The sequence below is a fragment of the Pseudopipra pipra genome, chromosome 18 (genome assembly GCF_036250125.1).
Source record: "Pseudopipra pipra isolate bDixPip1 chromosome 18, bDixPip1.hap1, whole genome shotgun sequence".
NCBI lineage: Eukaryota > Metazoa > Chordata > Aves > Passeriformes > Pipridae > Pseudopipra > Pseudopipra pipra.
The window spans coordinates 8,437,555-8,457,017 of record NC_087566.1 but is presented as its reverse complement, the minus strand read 5'-3'; the positions used below and the strand labels follow the sequence as shown (position 1 = coordinate 8,457,017).

General features: G+C 44.1%; 3 protein-coding genes across 6 annotated transcripts in view; 2 read left to right on the top strand and 1 right to left on the bottom strand.

Annotated features, from left to right (window-relative positions):
* Positions 1-5,946, top strand: part of KNTC1 (kinetochore associated 1) — a 34,528-nt gene extending 28,582 nt beyond the window's left edge. The window contains exons 55-63 of one of the 2 annotated variants that reach the window (XM_064675025.1): positions 276-371; positions 1,052-1,108; positions 1,434-1,488; positions 1,568-1,631; positions 2,622-2,751; positions 3,622-3,711; positions 4,205-4,350; positions 5,152-5,242; positions 5,495-5,946. In XM_064675025.1, the coding sequence (XP_064531095.1) occupies positions 276-371; positions 1,052-1,108; positions 1,434-1,488; positions 1,568-1,631; positions 2,622-2,751; positions 3,622-3,711; positions 4,205-4,350; positions 5,152-5,242; positions 5,495-5,536 (771 nt within the window). In that variant the 3' untranslated portion in view covers positions 5,537-5,946. Of the gene's footprint in view, positions 1-275; positions 372-1,051; positions 1,109-1,433; positions 1,489-1,567; positions 1,632-2,621; positions 2,752-3,621; positions 3,712-4,204; positions 4,351-5,151; positions 5,462-5,494 lie in introns of those variants that run through there. The other variant, XM_064675024.1, reaches the window with a different exon arrangement.
* Positions 5,947-6,844: 898 nt separating this feature from the next.
* Positions 6,845-10,414, bottom strand: VPS29 (VPS29 retromer complex component). Its single transcript, XM_064675022.1, has 4 exons — positions 10,232-10,414; positions 7,924-8,115; positions 7,482-7,717; positions 6,845-7,194 (listed from the first exon to the last, which is right to left on the bottom strand). Exons 1-4 carry the CDS (start codon positions 10,397-10,399, stop codon positions 7,077-7,079), a joined length of 714 nt encoding a protein of 237 aa, XP_064531092.1. The 5' UTR covers positions 10,400-10,414; the 3' UTR covers positions 6,845-7,076.
* Positions 10,415-11,426: 1,012 nt separating this feature from the next.
* Positions 11,427-19,239, top strand: RAD9B (RAD9 checkpoint clamp component B). Of its 3 annotated transcripts, none has more exons than XM_064675015.1 (11): positions 11,427-11,578; positions 12,596-12,666; positions 13,665-13,814; positions 14,001-14,115; positions 14,961-15,060; positions 15,196-15,266; positions 16,589-16,695; positions 17,139-17,203; positions 17,738-17,857; positions 18,141-18,354; positions 18,637-19,239. In XM_064675015.1, exons 1-11 carry the CDS (start codon positions 11,545-11,547, stop codon positions 18,766-18,768), a joined length of 1,179 nt encoding a protein of 392 aa, XP_064531085.1. In that variant the 5' UTR covers positions 11,427-11,544; the 3' UTR covers positions 18,769-19,239. The 3 variants fall into 3 exon arrangements, with proteins under 3 accessions (XP_064531085.1, XP_064531088.1, XP_064531087.1); XM_064675018.1 differs by having other exon boundaries at positions 11,432-11,578; positions 15,160-15,266; XM_064675017.1 differs by lacking the exon at positions 11,427-11,578 and having other exon boundaries at positions 12,596-12,664; positions 15,160-15,266.
* The last annotated feature ends 224 nt before the right edge of the window (positions 19,240-19,463 follow it).

The window sequence follows — 19,463 nt, the reverse complement described above, 5'->3', positions numbered from 1 at the left end:
CTTTGCTAAACAGATGTTGCTTCAATGTACTCTGGAAATGACAGAGAAAAGCTTTACCCTTCCTACAATTAGAAAATAAAGTGATATCACACACAAGTGGGTTTTTTGGGTTTGCTCACATGTGTAAATTCATTTTGAAAGTGGCTTGTTCGTGGCTTTTGAGGAGTTAAAGGTCCTGGTAATGCTGTAAAAATCTCAAATGCCACTGACAAGCAGGAAAGGTTTGAAGGCCATGAATGTTTGTTACAATACAGCCTGTCCTTGCTCTCCCTCAGGCCGTGAGACTGGTGACAGAACTGAGTTTGGACTACAAAGTTTATGATCCCCAGCTGTGGAATGGCCTCCTCCAGAAACTCCTGGGCTTCAACATGGTAAGGAATTGTTAAGCAAGGTGAGAAAAAGGCTGGGGTTATCCACTGGCTTCAGAAGAATGGGACAAATACATGAACTGCAAACTTCCAGTGACCAATTATTGATAATTTACACACTTACTTTGGGCTCTGAGATACTGAGCTGGTGAAGATTTGAGGAATTTCTGGTTTAGCATTGACTTTTGCTCTTAAATTGTTCCAGTTTCATTTTTTTAAAGCCTTTCAGATGGCAAGAACAAATCCTATGGTAATAAATTGAAAATTTCCTTCACATTATAACAATTTTATAACATAACATGCCTATTTTTGTGTGCAAATACATACAAAACTGTCCATATATGTATTTACATGTGTTTGTATATACATATACAAAATCATGACCCCTAAAATGTATTTATAATTATAGCAACCCTGACTGTTGTCATTCAGAATCTTAATTACCTCTGACTGTCAAACTTTATGTGATGTTGCTACAGCCTAAGGAGGTAACAGATGTACCTGGCAATGGGGTTGATGATTTAATTTACTTAACTATAAAGCATATTTCCATATGTATCAAAGGTACCTTGAGGAACTCTAAGTTTGCATCCTACAGACAAAACAAGCATAATGCAGCTCTGTAGATTATTGCCAAAGCTTCAAAAACACCCAACTATTTTAAAATCAATTTTCTTTTCCAGACTCAGTATCTAAGAAGAGTTTTGACAGCAATTACTGGCATTCATTCATTATGGGAGGTAAGTAAATATCCTCTGACTTCTCATCTTTTTCTTACTTACCAGGGATTTAGTGTGTGTGTGAACCTTGAAAAGCCCCTTTTTGAATTACTATTTTTATGTACAGTGCAGCATGTCAGTAAACACTGGACAGAAACATTTTGCCAGCAGTCAAAATATGGCCAAATCTGAGACTCTGAGATAATGAAAGCAATGTTAGGGAATAATTCATCCAGGATAAAAAGGAAAGAATATTGAGAGGCTTCCTTCCCCTGCAGGGGGGTGTTTACAACACACTTGTAACTCAGTGGATTTGGTTGTTACTTTACAACTTTGTTGCCAACAGATTCCCAACTTTCTCCGGGCCTGGCGCAGTGTGGTCCTGTCCCCCTTCCTCACAGGTAGGGCTGGGATTGTCTCTCCTCCTCCTCCAGTAACTTGGTTCTATATTTACTTTATCATGTTCTCTTTATTTCTCAGCTTCATGTCCCCCCAGTCCCAGCCAGCTGGAGGAGTGCTGTGAGTGCTTTGTGATGCTGCTCAAGTAAGTGGACAGTCCCTCCCACAGTTCAGTTCTAGTGGGAATGCCCAGTTGTGATTTCTCACCCTGAACATGCAAAGGAGTTCTGGGAACTGGGGAGCCTGAGGCACAAGGAAGAACCTTTTGCCTCTTTTAGGAAGGACAGGACAGAAACACAACCAGAAATTCTGACCATGGACAGCAGGTGCTGCAACTCTGTAGCTGGGCTGTGGAAACTCATCTGGGAACTGCTCTCTGAACTGGGACTGAGATAAACCAATTTATCTGCCCAGTTGCTGCCCCAGGACTGTTCCTGTCCTGATATTTTTAAAGGACTCATGGTCAACCCTGAAAGTCCAGTTAATATCTCTTACCCAAAATACAGCACATTTCCTAGAACATAAACACAGAGTATAAGACAGAAAGAATTCCTTTTCCTCTAAAGAATAAACCTGACACAACGAAGATCTATAAGCTGCAGATCTGCAAGTGTGGTTAACTTATGGTATTAATGTTCCTAAACATTCTGTGCATAAACCAGTCCTGCATTGCCTTTACAATGTAAAAAAGCACAAGAAATCGTTATCTTATTCACCACAGTCCTCTGATTTGCTCAAAAGAAGAACCAGAGCTCAGAGAGCCTGACTTGAACAAAGAGTTAATTAGGATTTAGAAATGGTTTGGGTTGGAAGGGGCCTTAAAGATCATCTGGAAAGGGATCCTCCACTCCTGTGCACACACATCTGAACCAAAGCTCTGCTCTGGGCAGTTGCCCAACAACTCCCCTCAAAACAGGACCTCAAGTGCTTAGAAAGAGAAACTGGTGTTGGGTTTTTTTTCAAGCTACAAAATCCTCATGGATTTGTGTTCAGTGAAACTTCAACTTGTTTGACCATTTCCAAAGTTAGGATGAGGTAAAAATGTATTGCTCTACCTGGCTTAAAATTCCCACAGCACTAACCCATCCAGCCACAGATACCAGTTGAGAACTTCCCTCCTGATCTCCCTCTGCAGGTGTCCTGTCCTGGCTGACCTGGATGTCATTGGAATTGCCAAACAATACTCTCAGCTGGACCTTCCAGCTTTAGCCTTGGGCTGCCTGTTGCTGATCCCTCAGCCCGAGAAGCGAGAGCAGCAAATTCAGGTAAACAAATAAATTTAGTGTCCTGTCTGTGCCAGGGAAATGCCTTTCAGCATGCTCTGTAAAAGAGAGCCACTTTTCATTCCAGTTTATTTAAAATGCATCCCTGCTGGCAGCTGCTCAGCATTTCCCACTCACAAAGGCTTCTGAAAGGGATCATGTGAATACTTCCTTCTCTTTTTCTTTTCTTGAAGCAAACCCAGCTTCAAGTCACCCTCAGTAGCTTTGTCATATGACTTTGCCTTTTGAGAAGTTAAGGGTGTTTTATGGGATCCCACCCATAAAACACGTGATAAAAACCCAGCAAAACCCAAGCCATAACAAATTGTAAGAGAAGTGCTGAATCCTACTTTGGAAGAGTGTTGAGCTGAAAGCCCCTGACTTCTAAGAAATCTGCACAAATTGTGATGTAAAACCTTTGCCTTCAGGCCACATCCTCACCATCCACGGATCTTGACAGTTCCCTTTCTCTTCTCATTTGTTCCCATTAATTTATGCTCCACACTGTTCTCCAGGTGAACCATATTTCCCATGAGCAAACTGGCACCAGGAAAGGCACCTTAAATCCTTAGACTTCCAGTCATTAAAGTTACATTCAGAAAGATTTTCCCAAATCACAGCATTAGTGTAGGACATTCACTCTGCTGCCAATGAGTCCAAAAAATCTGTAACAGCTACAGCAAAACACCCTTTGAGAGTTCAAAGCAATACTTTCAGTCCAACCACACAGCTCCTGGTTTGGTAATTCCACCTTTGCACCTGTAATATCAACATATTCCTTGTTCCTGAATGAATCAAATACTTGCTCTGAAGGGAGAGTTTCTACTTTAATCAGTCACAGAATATTAATGCTTTGTAACTTATTTTCACCAGGGTTTCTTATCAACTTGTGACACAGAAACTGTGCTGCAGCAAATAGATGAACACATGGACACTGGAGAAGTTGTAGCATTTGCTTCTCAGGTAAATAAATAAATAAATTTATTTGCCATTGACTTGGAGGCTTTTCTGACAGATAAGTGTACAGAACATTTTCCCTCCTCTGACTTTGTCCAGCCTTACTTGACATAATGCTCAAAAAATATGAAATACTTGTAAAATGCATTTTTGTTTCTGCTGTGCAACTGAAAAACTTCTTGTGTCCATGCCCAGTGCTGAGTTCCAGGCTGCCCCTGTTTGTAGGGCAGAAGGGGTTGCAGCAGCACCACCTTATTTTTCTAAATAAATATTTGAAGCTAAAAGGCCAAAGGGCTTATGAAAGTGCACTCATCCCCTCTCTGAATCTGACATTAGTCTTATAAAACCTGCCATTTCACAGCACTTAAAAAAAAAGTAAAAAACCACAAAACCATATAATAGAGCCAAATAGGAAAACTCTGAGCTCTTGTCATTCAGAAATACAATTTCTTACATTTAAAATATTAATATTTTTCATTACTAAAACTTAAATCTACAGATCAGGTCTTTGGTTTTGGACAGCATCATAAATAAGAAGCTCTATGAAAAATTCTTGAAAACCAAGTATTATCCACTGTTGAAGCAACACCTGACAAACACTCACAGAATTAAGGAGCTGGTGGATTATTTTGCCAAAAAGAACAGGTAAGTTAATAAAAGGTAGACCAGGTGCTGCATTACTGGTAACTACAGAAACTGAATCTCTCCTTTATTTTATTTTCATCTATTTCAAGCCACAGAGGTTTTCTAGTACTTATTATCTAAGGACTAGTCTTGCTAATTTAAATAAATACAAATGTCATCTCACTACTTTGCAGATTTAAGATAGAGTTTTACAGTCATTCAAGACCAAGTAACAGATTGGTGAGCCTGGACTGGCAGCAGATCAAATGCAGCTCAAACAGAAGTAAAAAAACCGAGTGAAAAAGCAAACACTGCCCTTACCTTGAGGTGAACCCAGCTCAGCAGCATCAGAGTCACAGCAACAGGAACACTCAGGAAAAATAAATGAGCTGCCCCTACTCAAGACTTGGGAATTAGTGCTTTTGCCACCAGGTTTCAAGAGTTAAAGCACCTCTTGTGCTCAGTTAAATAACACAAAGGGCCTGGGGTGGGTCTCACAGCACCTGGGCTCCTCTGCTCACCTGGGAACACTCATGTCAGAGCCCAAATGCTCAGCACTGCAAGTCACTTGGTCCCCAGTTATCCCCCAGTCACACTGGGACAGGAACCAATAAACACTGAAATTCTAATATATATTGGTTTTATTAAAGGCCAGGCTCATCAGGGCTTGTTTTCCTCTACTGGGGGAGGACAGGAGCCATCTGACTTCCAAACCAGGGAGCCATGCTTTATTTTTCTACTCCAGTGTGTATTATGTAAATTTAAGTTTAGCTTTTGAGAGAGCTTAACTGGACAAAGTTGAGAACCTTTTGCCCTTTACAGCCTTGATGAAGCAACAGCCCTGATTCAAGAGTATCAAAAGAAATGTGGAAACCCTGCCCTGGCAGACACCCCACCATCTGATCTTCTGAAGGTAAAAGAAGCCACTTCTGTACCTCAGGCAGTACTTTCTCCTTTTTTTTTCCTAAAGAATTTCACTCAGCATTTCATAAAAATACTTTTTAGCTGATTAATTTTAGCAAAATATATTGTATGTAATAAAATCTCCATCAATTCAAATAATTCATTTTACCTGACCCAAGTCTGTGCCATGCTGAGCATCACACTTCCAGGTACTTCCACAGCTCTTCCTAAGCCCTGTTAATATTGTTCTTTTCCCTTCCAGATGTACCTGAATGGATCAGAGGAGGCCTGGAACAGTCCTTGATAAGGTCTTGATTTATCCTTTTCTTCCCTCCCTCTCCTGGCAAGAGGAGATCTGTGCACTCACAGCACTCAAAAGAACATCAGACTAAAAACTCAAAGCTTTTACCAAAAGCTTCCATGGCCTTTCCACATTTTTTCAGCTGTTCTAGGCTGTTTCTCCTCCGTCCTGGTCATATTCAGCACTTTAATTTTAGGAAGGATGAAAGTTTATTTCCTTTACTTCTGTATTTCCCCACATTCCTGCTGTCAGGATCACTCTGAATTCATTCCCCACAACGTAACCTTGCACATTGGGATAAACTCTTTTACAAAACTGTCAGGGGTGTAGTTCATGTAAAATACTTTGTAGATAAACTGTAAGTTTAACTATAATGAGCAGAAATAAACTTCTGTATCAATTTTGGCCTTACAGCATTCTGTAAACCTTTTTTAATGATGAGTTTGTCAGTAAATTGAATTCCAGTCACTCACCTCCCTTAAATAATGTGTGCCAAGGTTTTCTTTCCAGGTTTGCTCTGTCTGCAGCAGGATAAAGCAACAGGAATGAGCCTCACTGCATGAAGTGCCAGTTAGAGGCTCCTGAGACACCAGCCTGAAATGCCTGGTCTGTGTCCAGGGAAAAGCAGGTTTATTTTGAATAGAAAGAAGTTATTTAGTTAGCTCATGACACAGAAATAAGGGTTCTGTGCAGAATTTCCGTTCTACCTGCTGGAAAAGCAAAGGCCAACATCTAAATGTTCTGCTGTAGAAAACAAAGATCAAACTGGTTTTGTTGGGAAGTTACAGCAGTTGTGGGAAATGGGAGCTGTTAAATACCTTCAGTTCCCTGCAGTCACTGCAATAGAAGAGCCCAAAGTTCCACTTGTCTTGAACAACCAACACTTCCCTGCAGCAGCAGCTCCTGTGTCCCATGGAATTACATTATTGAAAGCCTCTGGACATGGAGCAAAGTGCACACATAGGTAGTGTCAGGTGGGAGCCACAAATAAAGGAAAGCCTCTCTTCACTGGCTCTAGATTTAATGAGATTATTCATTTAAGACTCAAACTTTCTACAGTGAAATTATGAGGCAATTGTAACACTTTCAGAATCTATCAAGCCATTTTATTCCTTTAACTTAGATTGAGAATGTTAAATTGAGGAAATGAAATGTAAACTGGATTCTGAAGCAAACACAGCCTGGCCCCAGAGCCCTCAATCCCTTTGCTCAAGTATCCCTTGGAAGCTGGACACCAAACCACAGCACCAGGCATTTCCCAGCCAACCACAACTGCTGCATCTTCCCCCAACAACACTGCATAGAGCTCAGTTTTTCTATGAAGTGGAGTTTATTACAACATTAAGGAACAGTATTTGGACAGTTATTTTAATGGAATATTTTACAAATCCATTCATACAGAGAAAAGCAAACACAATGTTGGTTAAATTCATTACATTGTTGAGCTGTTAGCAATAGGTGCAGGGCTGTAAACTAGCAATCAAGTATTGGAACTTGCAGTTCAGAATGAGATGGTAAAAATACCAGACAAGCAAAAGCCTTTTTAAGACTTTTTGTACTCAATTCTTTCTACTTTCACGTCATCTCCAATTAGTTGATAGACATATGTCACTACTGTAGAAGCCTGGATATCCATCAGCACAAATGAGGGAATGATGTTGCTGGAAAGAGAGGAAAAAATTCATATTAATTGTGTCTATAATCAGCAGTGTTTTTACCACTACTCAGCAGAAATCACTTAAAGAAAAATGGGTATTAATTCTGAAAGCACAGAACATCAGATCTGAGGCTGTATTTTACTCTCATCTGTTCAGTCAAGGAGATTTAGGAAGTACAAGTATCAACCCTTCTTCTGCCTGACATTTAAAACACAAACATTAACCCTCACTGTGAGTTTGTAGCTCAGTTTTGTTCCCAAAAAACCCTCCCAGAATTTTCCCACACTCACTTCTCTAAGGCATGGTAGGCTCCTGTAGCTGATCCAGGGTTGATATAGAATTTGTTTTCATGTTCAAATGCCTCGAATTTGTGTGTGTGCCCTGAAATGAGGATGTCCACATCAAACTGCCTCTGGAGCAGGGCCAAGCTGGCCATGTCACCCCAGGGAATGACCTGGTGGCCGTGGATCAGCCCGATCTTGAACTGTCCCACAGTCACCACCTTCTGCTCGGGGTAATTCAGGTTCTGAAAATAAAAACCAAGTATTAGATGGACACACTCGTATCTAAAAATTTATATCTATATTCAAAGATTTATCATTAAGAACAACAACAAGGAAGAGAAGGGGAGAGTTTCTGACCTCATTTCATCACCACTTTTAGTTGGATGAACCCACATGTTGCCTTTAAAAGACGCACAAACCCCGTCATTCCCAAGGGAGGTCAAAGTACCTCATCAAAGTCCCCTCGGACCACGTGGACATCCCCAGCCAGGGTTTTGAGGTAGTCATAGGTGTCCTTGGTGCAGAGGTTCCCCGTGCACAGGATGTGTTGGATCTTCCCAGGAACCAGCAGCTTTTTGAACTTGGCTGGGAGGCTGTTGCATCTGTGGGGAATGTGGAGATCTCCCAACACCAGCACCAACTTCCCAGGATCATCAGGGGGAGAAAGATCATTAACACACTCATTAAGGCAACAATCATTAGCAAACAGCGGCTCCTGCAGTTTCCCAACTTTGCATTTTGATGGAAAAGCTACTAAAATAAGAATGAGATGGTGATGGAATATTGCTCTGAGGGAAAACAAGGGCCCTCACTAAACCATTACCTTAAAAACAAGGCTACAGAATCATCTTTATTTTGGGCAAGACACAATAACAGGAATGTGTTAGTACTTCAGGTACTTCACACAAAATTGGCAACTACCACAAACTCTCTCCCTTTTTTTCTCTCTAGCACAGACCTGGCTAAACCGAGGCCACTTCCCTTAACTCTTCATCCAAGTTTTTTCTACATTAAAAGACTCCTGTTTTCTTCCTTATAAAAAAAACATTAAAAGTATTAAAAGAATATTAGAAAGCAGCAAATTTGCAATGTGTTAATAGGTGACAGAAAGAGTGTTCAGAGCCCATATTTTAGGAACCACTGAACAGAATAAGGCTGAAAAATAACCACAAATTACAACCAGGGCACTGCAGAGGAGCCAAGGCAGGTTATTGCACAGAGGGATTCTGTTACCATTTATATAAATTTCTATATATTCACAGCTTCAGTACAACAGATGCAAGAAAAAAAATGGGATGGGGGCTTCAAAATTAAGAATTCAGGTGATGCAAAGCCATAGTTTAACACCACAGGCTTTAAATCTGCAAATAAAGAATTAATGCAACACAGCAATAAATTAATTATGCAAAGATCAGCTCTAGAAAGCAGGGGATGTGATGGCACTGGGAAAATGGGAATGGTTGTCTCCAGATCCAGTGTTAACTTGATAAACGGCTCTACATTAAAAATGTTTGTTAGAGAGGCAGTTCCTAAAATAACAACCATCAATTTGTAAAGGACACGGCCCAGATATATTTATATATATAAAAATAAATATAGCTAGGCTAAGAAATGGTATTTTTAAATATTTTTTATCTATTTTGAGGCCATGCAGCTACTTTCTTGCTAACAGTCATCACGAAAAGCAGAAGGAACTTGGGTGCCTGTTTTGCTTGGTTTTGGGGGTGGGGTTTTTTTTCAGATTAAGAACATCTCAGTGCCAGCAAAGCCATTTTGGAGACAGATGGGCTGAAATATTGATAAAACAACACCAGAGTTTTTTAATCAGTGAGTGGCCAATTCAAAACTAAACCAGGAGAGGAAAAATTCAAAAAAGAGACACATTTTTGATGGTCTTTTGAGAATTCCCAGTGAAAAATCCCCCAAGCAGGGTCCTGGGAAGGGTACTGGGATGCAAGTTAAAAGTGGGCAACTGCGATTTTAATATTATTAATCAAAATTATTTGATTAATAAGTGGCAATAGATAAGATTGTTTTACTGATGCCTGAGGGACTTAGTTGTGCAATACCAGTTATTTGATGATTAATAAAATTATCCTGCCGCTTAAAACACACAACCCTGAACTGTCAGGCCCCATATTCTCCCCCAAAAATCACATTGGAGCTCCCATAATTAAAGGAAAGCTACAGTAACCAACCCAAAATGTTTAATCATCCCAGGGATCTGCAGCATAAAACAGAGGCAGAAGATGTCAAACCCCCTGGGTTTTACCAGGAATTTGGGTGTGGGTTGAGCAGCAGCCCCTAATTCACCTGCCACTGCCACGAAGGAGCCCCTAATACCGGTATTAGCAAAGCCAAGGAGTAACTTACTCTGTGCCCGGCCTGAGTGGGATGGAGGAGTTGATTGCAGACAAGGGGGGTGGAAAATATGATCAATGTTAAACGAGAGGAAGCAACAGAAGAGAAAACACAGCCAAATGAACGCGCAAATAATAATTAATGAATCGTTGATGTTATGAGAGAAGCGTTAAATTAAAATAAAATAAATAAATAAATTAATGCGATTACGGTTAAATTAATACGGATATAAACGGGGCTCCTGCAAGGACGGCCCGGGACCCCCCGCCCGCCCGCTCTGCGCCAGCCCCGCGGGAGGAGGTGATCGCGGGGCCCGGGGGGTGCCGAGGAGGAATTCCCGGGGGGAATGCCGGGGGTTCCCGGGGTTTGGGATCCCGGTGTCCCCCCGCTCTCACCATCGCGGCCGCTCCGCTCCGGCCCTCCCGGAACCCGCCCGGCACCGCCCCCGCTACGGCGGCTGCGAGCGGCCAACACAGCGCCCAACGCGGCCGTGTCGCGTCCCGCACCCGCTGAGCTGCTGCACACGCGTGGAAAGAGCGTTCTCCACGAAAATCCCCGTTCATTGGCTACAAATTGCATAGTTCTCTTATTGATTATTATATCTCCTATTGATTAATGATCCTCTCGCTTCTCATGCTAATGAGTGCCATGCTCAGTCCTTCTCTTCTCCTGGGTCTGGGGGTTTCTTGAGTCGGTGGTCACAGATCCCCCTCCCAGAATCACCTTTTACCCAGTTAGACCTGGTTTCAGCCCAGTTGCTGAGTTGGGTTTATTAATTTCTTCCTTATCTAGGGGGTTCTGCCCGAGGTCGTTGTGGTCCATAAATCCTGCATTCCTTGTGCCCGCTCTCAGTGGTACAAAGTGGTTCATCCTTCTCCCCTCGCTTTGTTAACCTTGCCCAGGTCTGAGATCACTGGAACATGTCCAGCCCTAGACCTCAACAAGGCAATTCTACCCACAAGTCATTTATCTTCCTAACACCTGGACATCACTTAGAGATTGTTGGCTGCTGTTTCACCGATTAAATCTCCCTTCTTGTCAACTAGGCTTGAAAGTTACAAAGATCAAACATCGAAGAACATCCTTACTTAAGAAAAATTTTACATATTCCATATTTTGCAATGCTGGTGTGGCCTCCTCTTGAGTTCTGGGGTCAGTTTTGGACACCACAATATAAAAAACACATTGAAGGTGTTAGTGAGCATTTAAAGGCGGCCACGAGGATGGGGAAGGGTCTGAGGGGAAGCTGTGTGAGGAGGGGCTGAGGGCACGGGGTTTGTTCAGCTGGAGGAGGCTGAGGGGAGACCTCATCCCAGTCCACAGCTTCCTCGAGGGGCAGAACCCATCTCTTCTGATCAGGGACAGGACCCAGGGAACGGCTGGAGCTGTGTCAGGGGAGGTTTAGGTTGGATCTCAGGAGAAGGTTCTTCCCTGAGGGTGTCGGGCACTGCCCAGGCTCCCCAGGGAATGGTCACGGCCCCAAGGCTGCCAGAGCTCCAGGAGCGTTTGGACAACGCTCTGAGGGACAGGGTGGGATTGTTGGGGTGCCCTGAGCAGGGCCAGGGGTTGGATCGATGATCCTTGCTGCCTCTTCCCGCTCAGGACATTCCATAATTCCCTCATTCCCGGCCCCACATCCGGGCCCTGCCCGCTGGCCCCGCCCCAGCGGCGTTTCCCGCCCCGGGCCGTGAGGGGAGGCGGGGCGGCCATGAAGTGCGTGATTGGGGGGGCGCAGCTCCGAGGTACCGGGGTGCTGAGAGTCCGGGACACGCAGATCCCTCGGGATTTGTGCGGGAAACAGGGAGCCCAGGGCGGGGCCGCGAGCGGGACCGGGCGCTGCCCTCAGGGGCGGCCCCGAGGGCGCCGATGCGGAGCGGGACACGAGCCCTGGAGCTGACGGGGGATCCACCTCCTCCTCATCCCGCAGGACACGGGAGATCGTGGGGAATGTGCGGCCTCTGGGAATTGTTCAGATTAGGGAGCATAGCGCTGGATTTGGGGACTCCCAGGTGGAGAAGCCATGGCTTGGCCGAGTGTCTCCCTGTGCTCTTCCAGCGGCGCAGTCCCCTCCTGGATATCTCCCTGTGCGCTTCCAGAGGCACAGTCCCCTCCTGGATATCTCCCTGTGCACTTCCGGAGGCATAATTCACTCCTTGGTGTCTCCCTGTGCACTTCCAGAGGCACAGTCCACTCCTTGGTGTCTCCCTGTGCACTTCCAGAGGCACAGTCCACTCCTTGGTGTCTCCCTGTGCACTTCCAGAGGCATAATTCACTCCTTGGTGTCTCCCTGTGCACTTCCAGAGGCACACCCGCACTCCTGGGTGCAGCACTCTGTGGAAAAGGCTGCTCTGCCCCTGCCAGAGGCAAATTCCAGGACCCCCTGCTGGGTTCTGCCCTGTTTCTCAGGGTTCCATCTCCGCAGATATCCCACTGCTCACAGCTTCCCAAACTTTCCATCTGCAAAATACAATTTCTAAGTGGTGTTTGGTCTGACTGAATGAATTTGGGGGTGACATCAGGCCCCAGGGGCTGCAAAGGGACAGATGACACTGAGGTGCCTCATGAGAGGCAGCTTCCAAAACATCAAGGGTTTTGTGCCAATGAAAAAAGAAAAAAAAGTAACATTTTCCACTATCAGTTTTCTTTCAAATGTGTAGGAAATCTGTAATGTTGCCTCATAAATTATTCTTGGGAAAATGCAGTACAACCTTTTTATTTTAATTTAGGATGCCTATTGCACTGTTTTCTTTCCCTGGCAGTGTTTGGAAGAGCAATCCATGCCATAGCACGTATTAGTGATGAATTTTGGTTTGACCCCGTAGAAAAAGGTGTAAGTGAATTTGATTTATTCTAATTTAAAAATCTTCTTTGGAAGCCCAACATTTATGTTGCTGGATGTTGTGTTGTTTTCCTAGAGGGGCCCTTCAGCCTGAGTTACACTTTCTCCCAACTTCCTCCACTTTCAATATGGACAAAAGCCATATTTTCTGTAATTGTAATTATGCAGATTCCAGCATGGAATATTCCTTCTTACTCTGCCCTAATATCCTTTGATTTTTTGTGACCCAAGCTGAGGCTTGTCCAGGACATCCAGATTATTGCCAAGGGGTTCATTTGTGCTGTCACAGGTCAAAAGGTTTGTGTTTTTTACCACACAGAAGCTGCCTCTAAACAACATGTTTTGTACTGTTGTGACTCAACAGGAAGAACACATCCATTAATGCCTTTGATTAACCAAACACAATTTCCAGCAGAATTAGGGTTTTCTCTAGAGGTTTCTTAGTTAAAAGTGACCAACTCTCCTTTAACTCACTGGAAAATCACAAGTGGAGATAATTCCATTTTATACCTGTGGTATTGAATGGGTGTATCACATTCCATATCATATCAAGAATTCCTGGGGTGTGAGAAGTGTCTTTGCTTATTTGTATGGACCATGTACAGGAAGATCGTTTTAGAATAAACTCAGCTCCTTCAAATGCCTCAAACACAAGCTGAGCTCTGGTGTTTGGGTAACTCACCCTTCAGGGCCACTTAAACACCCACAGATTGGAATCCCATCCCTGTATTATACCACTGACTGCTGGCTGGTAATAATGAAGGTGGGGAGTTTGAATGTAATTGTGTTCCTAATAAATCTGTATTTATTTTGAGATGTACATCTCAGGGTTTTCTGGTGGTTCTAAAGCCCAGAGGAGGCTCTTTTTAAGGTTCAATATTAAATAGTTTTGAGTTAATACATTATGCTACTTCTACCTCACCAAAGGTTGGATTTGATGATCTTGGAGGTCTTTTCCAACCTTAGTGATTCTGTGATTCCATTTCCAGCTTGCCTTGAGATCAGTGAATTCCTCGAGGTCAGCATATGCCTATGTCTTCTTCTCATCCATGTTTTTCCAACATTACTGCTGGACAGCTGTGTCTGATCCCTGTCACAAGGAGAAGCAGTTATCCCTCCCGTGTAAACTGATAGTTAAGGTACATCTCAATGGGTTGGTACACACAGCTTTGGAAGCAGCAAATTAACCCCATTTCCAGGTGGAATTCCGGGGGGGGGGAGGAGCAGGAGCTCCAGATAAACCCTACAAAAACAGAGAAATCATACTGCAAAGTTGCTTGGTGAGTAACCTCTGCACTGATTGATTTTATTTTTATTTTTCCCAGGCAGTTCTCCCTGTATTTAGATGTGCAAATGTGCTGGGAAGGAATGTAGAGAAGTGCAGCATCTCTGCCAGCCCCAGTGATCATCACATCACCTTCCAGCTCCTCTGCAAACACGGTGGGTGACACAGGGAGGGGCTTCACGGGGACAGGAGCAGTTTAAAACCACGGGGCAGCACAATATTTAATGTAGTTATTAACTGAACATTTTGCCAAACACTTCCAGCCTCTTCACATCATAATTTGTGTTTGTCATGTTAATATTTATCATATATAACTTTTAAAGTGAAGTTATAACAGGTTTTATCAGTTCTTCAGCTGACAACATTTTGAATCAGTCTCATTAAATTCTGAGGGAAAAAAAGCACATTATGGGAAGGGAGAGGAATCCTGGTCTGGCAGCTGTTTGAACTACAGGATTTACTGGGTCTTTCCACTTTTAATGCAGTTCTTCAGCACAGGAATGTTCATCAGCATCAGCCTTTGCAAAACTCACAAAGAAGCACCATCTACCAACACAGAGCTGTGCTGTGTCACAGGCAGTGCTTTCTATTATTAAAAATCTATCTTATATTACTGATAATGGGGTAATATATTGAATTAGGTCCCCAGACAACTCGGCTCTCTTTAGCCCAGGCTTACCCACAAACACACAGAGGTCTGTAGGGTTTGCCTTTTGTATTTCACTCCCATTTGTATTACTTTACCAGTTAAATATTGAGGCCTTTTTTCCTCTGCATTTGTTGCACTTTTTGCTGTTCACTTATTTCTTGTGGAGTCTTAAAAAACTCGGATGCTGGATGGGCACAACTTGGATGGCAGGTGAATTCCATTTTCTATTTATTTCCACATAGCTCAGTAAGTCCCTTGGTTACTTTCCCTATTGAACAATTAATACTTAAAAAAAAAATAATTTAATATTACAGACCAGCATTGATTTGTGTTCATTTCCTCTATATTTAGGTGTTGTAAAAACATATAACCTGACATTTCAGGAATGTGATCCCTTGCAGGCTGTTTTTGCAAAGCACATGTGTCCAAACATCCTTAAAGTCCACTCCAGGTAACAAATACAAAACCATTCTCTGAGTTTTACTTTCTGATGGGAGTAACAAATGCCAACTTGTGACAGATTATTTCAATGCTGAGTGACATTTTACAGGCTGCTGGCTGATGTGATGATTCACTTCCCAACCAGCCAAGAAGAAATAACCTTATCAGTTACTCCAGTGAAAGTTTGTTTCAAGAGTTACACTGAGGAAGACACTGGTAAGGAAATTCAGAATATATGAACCAAAACTTGGACTTTTAGCACAGGTGAACTCAAGGAATAATAGCTGTCATAAGTGGGGAATGCATTTTATGGCTCAATGACACTTTTAAGAGAGGGAACATATATAGAGAGGTTTTAAGTCATGCTGCCACCCTCTGGTTTTAATATATTTTAAGAAAGCAAGTTTTTAATAACATTTTCTGGGTGTCAGTGGCAGATACCAGACTGAGCAGCCAATTGAAATAAATTATGCCACTTGCTGTAGGCTTGAAGGAGGTAATTACTGTGCTGCAAGAGCAGGAGCATGGCAACTGCCAGGGAACGGGCTGATTTGGGGTTTTAAAAAGAACTGTTTAAATCTGAACACCACAATTAGAGAATTGATATCATTAGAGGGTGTATTTTAGGCTGAGGACAGTGCAGGGTGTCAGCTGGGCTCACACTGTCACTGCCATGGTCACATCTCCAGGAGGTGGAGAACAAATCTGCAGATTCCTGGAGTGTGACTCGAACTAATTTTAAAGATATAATCGCGTTTTTGAAGTAGAGGTTCTTGGATATCATATAATAAAGGGGTGCTTTTCATACTTGTTATGACCAAAGCTGAGGACAATGACCTAGGAATAGTCTGGGAAGAGTCTGTAACACTCCCTTAGCAGCCTTGCCTTCCCCGGGGGTGTTTGTGCTGCTCCAGCCACTCTGGAATTTTTCTGAGTGTCTCAGACTGTTCCACATCAGGAAAGCACCTCTCATGTTCTCTTCACACACCAATTAACAGCCCCGGCCTAATCAGCTGGTAATGAACAACTGAATACCTGGAACTGAAGAGCCAATTTCCTGTTGCCACTCCCGTGCCAGGAAAAGATGGGAATTTAAAACAAAGAGCCTCAGTCCACCCCTCTGTGCTCTGATGATTGTCAGCCAGTTTGATTAATCAGTTTAAGTCAGGCAGCATTTTGGGCTTCCCAACCCTGCAACAATAGGCAGCTGGGAATATTATTTGTGAGGGATGCCTGTGGATGGAACAGATAGACAAGAACAGCAGCAGGTACAGGGTTAGATCACACATCAGGACATGGAATGGGTTCTGTTAAAATCCATTTAAATCTACACAAAGTACTGTAAATAAACAGAGGATTTCATTTTACTTAATTATGAAATAAATTTAGATAAGCTAAACATTTATTACTGTTGATCACTATAAAAAACACAATTATTCAAACAATGCTGATGTAAAAACCTTGGGGCCATAAGCAGAGTTTTGTTGAGTTCAAACTTCACTCCTGTGAGTCCCTGATTTTGTTGTTATCCCAAACAGACTTTTCCAGGACGATGGTTACTGAGATTCACCTCAGTCCAGAGGAATTTGACTACTTTCAAGTTGGAGTAGATTCTGAAGTGACATTTTGCCTTAAAGAGTTGAGGGTAAAGTAAGACTTTGTCTGGAAAATAAACCATTTCCCATTACTTTGCCTGACTGGACCAGGACACTGCAGATGGTCCCATGGAATGTGTCCCACCAGCCCTCCTGACAGCAGCAGGATTTCACCAGCTGGTCAAGGATTAGCTTTAAAAACCAGGATCCTCAGGGCTCTGCAGAGCCCCTCAAAGCAGCCTTTGGAAGGCAAACAAAGCTTTTCTAAACCCAAACTGTGGTTTCTGTGCTGGGCAGACACAGCTGCCCTGGAGAGTTCTCCATGCAGAGCCTCCTCTGGCAAAGCTCTGGCAGGGAAGGCAAGAGATTATTCTGGAAGCAGTGGAATTTTACCCTCTTTTTGCCAATAACCAAGAGCTGGGATAAATTTACATACTAATATTAATCTTGTGGGTTTAAACCAGCACTTAAGCCCCCACTCCTTCTTTTCCAGGGCCTGCTGGCGTTTTCCGAAGCCACCGGTGTTCCCGTGTCCATCCACTTTGACAGATGTGGGAAGTAGGTGTTGGGACACACACGGGTGGGAGCCCTGCAGTTACAGGAGGGTTGTGTCTGCAGTCCCTCAGGGAATATCGACCTGCAGCAATGGAGCACATTTTCATTCCATTCCAAAAGCCATTTCTGACCTGTGATCCCGGAGTAAGGAGTTTGTAATTCCACAGAGAGCATTTCACCCAGGCACTGCCAAGGCAGCCTTGCTGCTGTGTGTAAGTTCCCTGGACACTGGAGGCCCTCAGTTGAATGCCTGCAATGAGTTATTTAGCAGTTAAAGAAACATTTTCTGAATAAGTATAATTTTAACAATTACACATTCAGAACTCTCACTGGGCTATAACACTGCGTAGCATTTGCTCCCTGGGGCATTAAACCTGTAATGGGAGGACACCTCTCCTTCCTCAGCAGCAAACACAGGAGATTTCCAGCTTTCCAGAGGAGGCATTTTTTAATCCTTATGCAGAATCACAGGAGCTGTGTCTCCTCCCCCAGTGTCTGTAATTCCATGTGCTGTGCAGTCTCCATGTTTGTGTTTAGGCCCATTGCTTTCAGCATTGAGGACGTGCTGCTGGAGGCCAGCTTGATCCTGGCCACCCTGTGTGAGGCTCAGAAGGAGGCAGATTCCCAGGAGCGCTGCTGCCCACAGCAGTGGGGCAGGTAAGAGGATGAAACCCTCAAGTTTTCACAGGGAAACTGTGAACCAGGTGGGTTTAGGAACATCTCAGCAGCACACACAGCAATAAAGGGGTCCCAGAGGGAGCGTTCCATAGTAACTCTGCTTTCCTCATCTCGGCAGGGTTTGGGTGCAGCAAGAGGGGTGGGAAAATGCTTGCTGAGAATCTACTCTAAAGCCATAATCTTTCCATGAACAGAAAATCACGATGTTCTGAGGAAAATGCACAAAGCCAGTTACTAACCTGCCCTACTCTGCCCAATGCAGCTCAGAGACACATCCTGATAAACCCTCTGGGGATGAGCCCAACAGCACAGACATTTCCAAACGTCCCCAGCGGGATGGGAACGCTCCCACCAGTCCTGTGGCTAAACAAGAGGTAAAAAGCATTCCCAGAGTCACGGGGAGGGATGTGACAGGAAGAGCAGGAACAGCCACGGCTGAGGCAGCAGGAGAGGCCACGGAGGCTCCTTATCAGAAGGTGAGGGGACTCCCCATCCCCTGAGCAGGGGAAGCACAGCTGGGGTTGAGCTGAGCACCCCGTGCACAGGGTGTGTCACACCACGTTCCATTCTGCATCTGCTTTCCCATGGGATCAGCAGAACCCAGCAGTGTCGTGTTTAACACGGGGAACGCTCCCGGGGGGCAGGTGGGTCTCTCTGGGAAATGCTGCAGACTGAAAGTGGCAAAAGCTTCACAAATAATTAATACTTGAATTCTGTATCACGTGGCTTCTTACCTGTGTAAATACTGCGTTTTCCAGTTCCACTCCTTGTTTTTTGGAGCCGTTTCCTACAAGGAGAAGGATGCCATGGGTCACACCTTCCAGAGCTTGGCGACAGCCAGCGACACCGAGGAGGACCTGGGCCCCTTGCAGAGCTCCCCGGTGCTGTAGGGCACGAGGGCTTCGGGCCCAAGGACAGGCTTGGGCACTGCCTGGGAGGGAAGGGCAGGGCAGGCCCACAGTCAGTGCCTGCTGCTGTGACCCAGCAGCACAGACTGTTCCAGAACTGCTGCTGCTCTTGGACTGTCCCAGATTTAGGTCACGACTGACTCAGCTGAGGTTTGTGTGTTACGAGTTCTGCAGGAACGGTCTGGGGGTTCTGCTCTCAGAACACTCTCAGTGGAGACTGAGAGCGTTCCACAGTTTGAATTCAAACCCTGTTACCACTTCAGGCAAATGAAGCTGCTGTTCTAGCTAAGGGTGCTGGAAAAATATCCCATCCATCCCCTCTGGCACAGCCAGACCCAGCCCAGCTCCAGGATAACTCAAGGTTTTACAGAACCTCTGTAGAACCAGCGTTTAACTGAACGACCCAAGTTGTCACAGAACCACAGTTTAAGAAATAAAGGTTTGTGTTTCAGACTTGAGTTAATTCTTTTCCCTCCCCGCGTCTCTTCCCCAAGTCAGGGGCAGTGCAGTATTTCCAAAGTCACACAACACCAAAATTCCCAGTCTTTGGTCAATTAGAGGATCATTATCTTCCTGCCAGACTGCTGGGTGTCACTCAGGTGTGGATTTGAGGCACTGCAGGGGGGTGACAGTGACAGCCCCCCCCCAGCACTGGCTGTGCCTCTGCACCACCAATC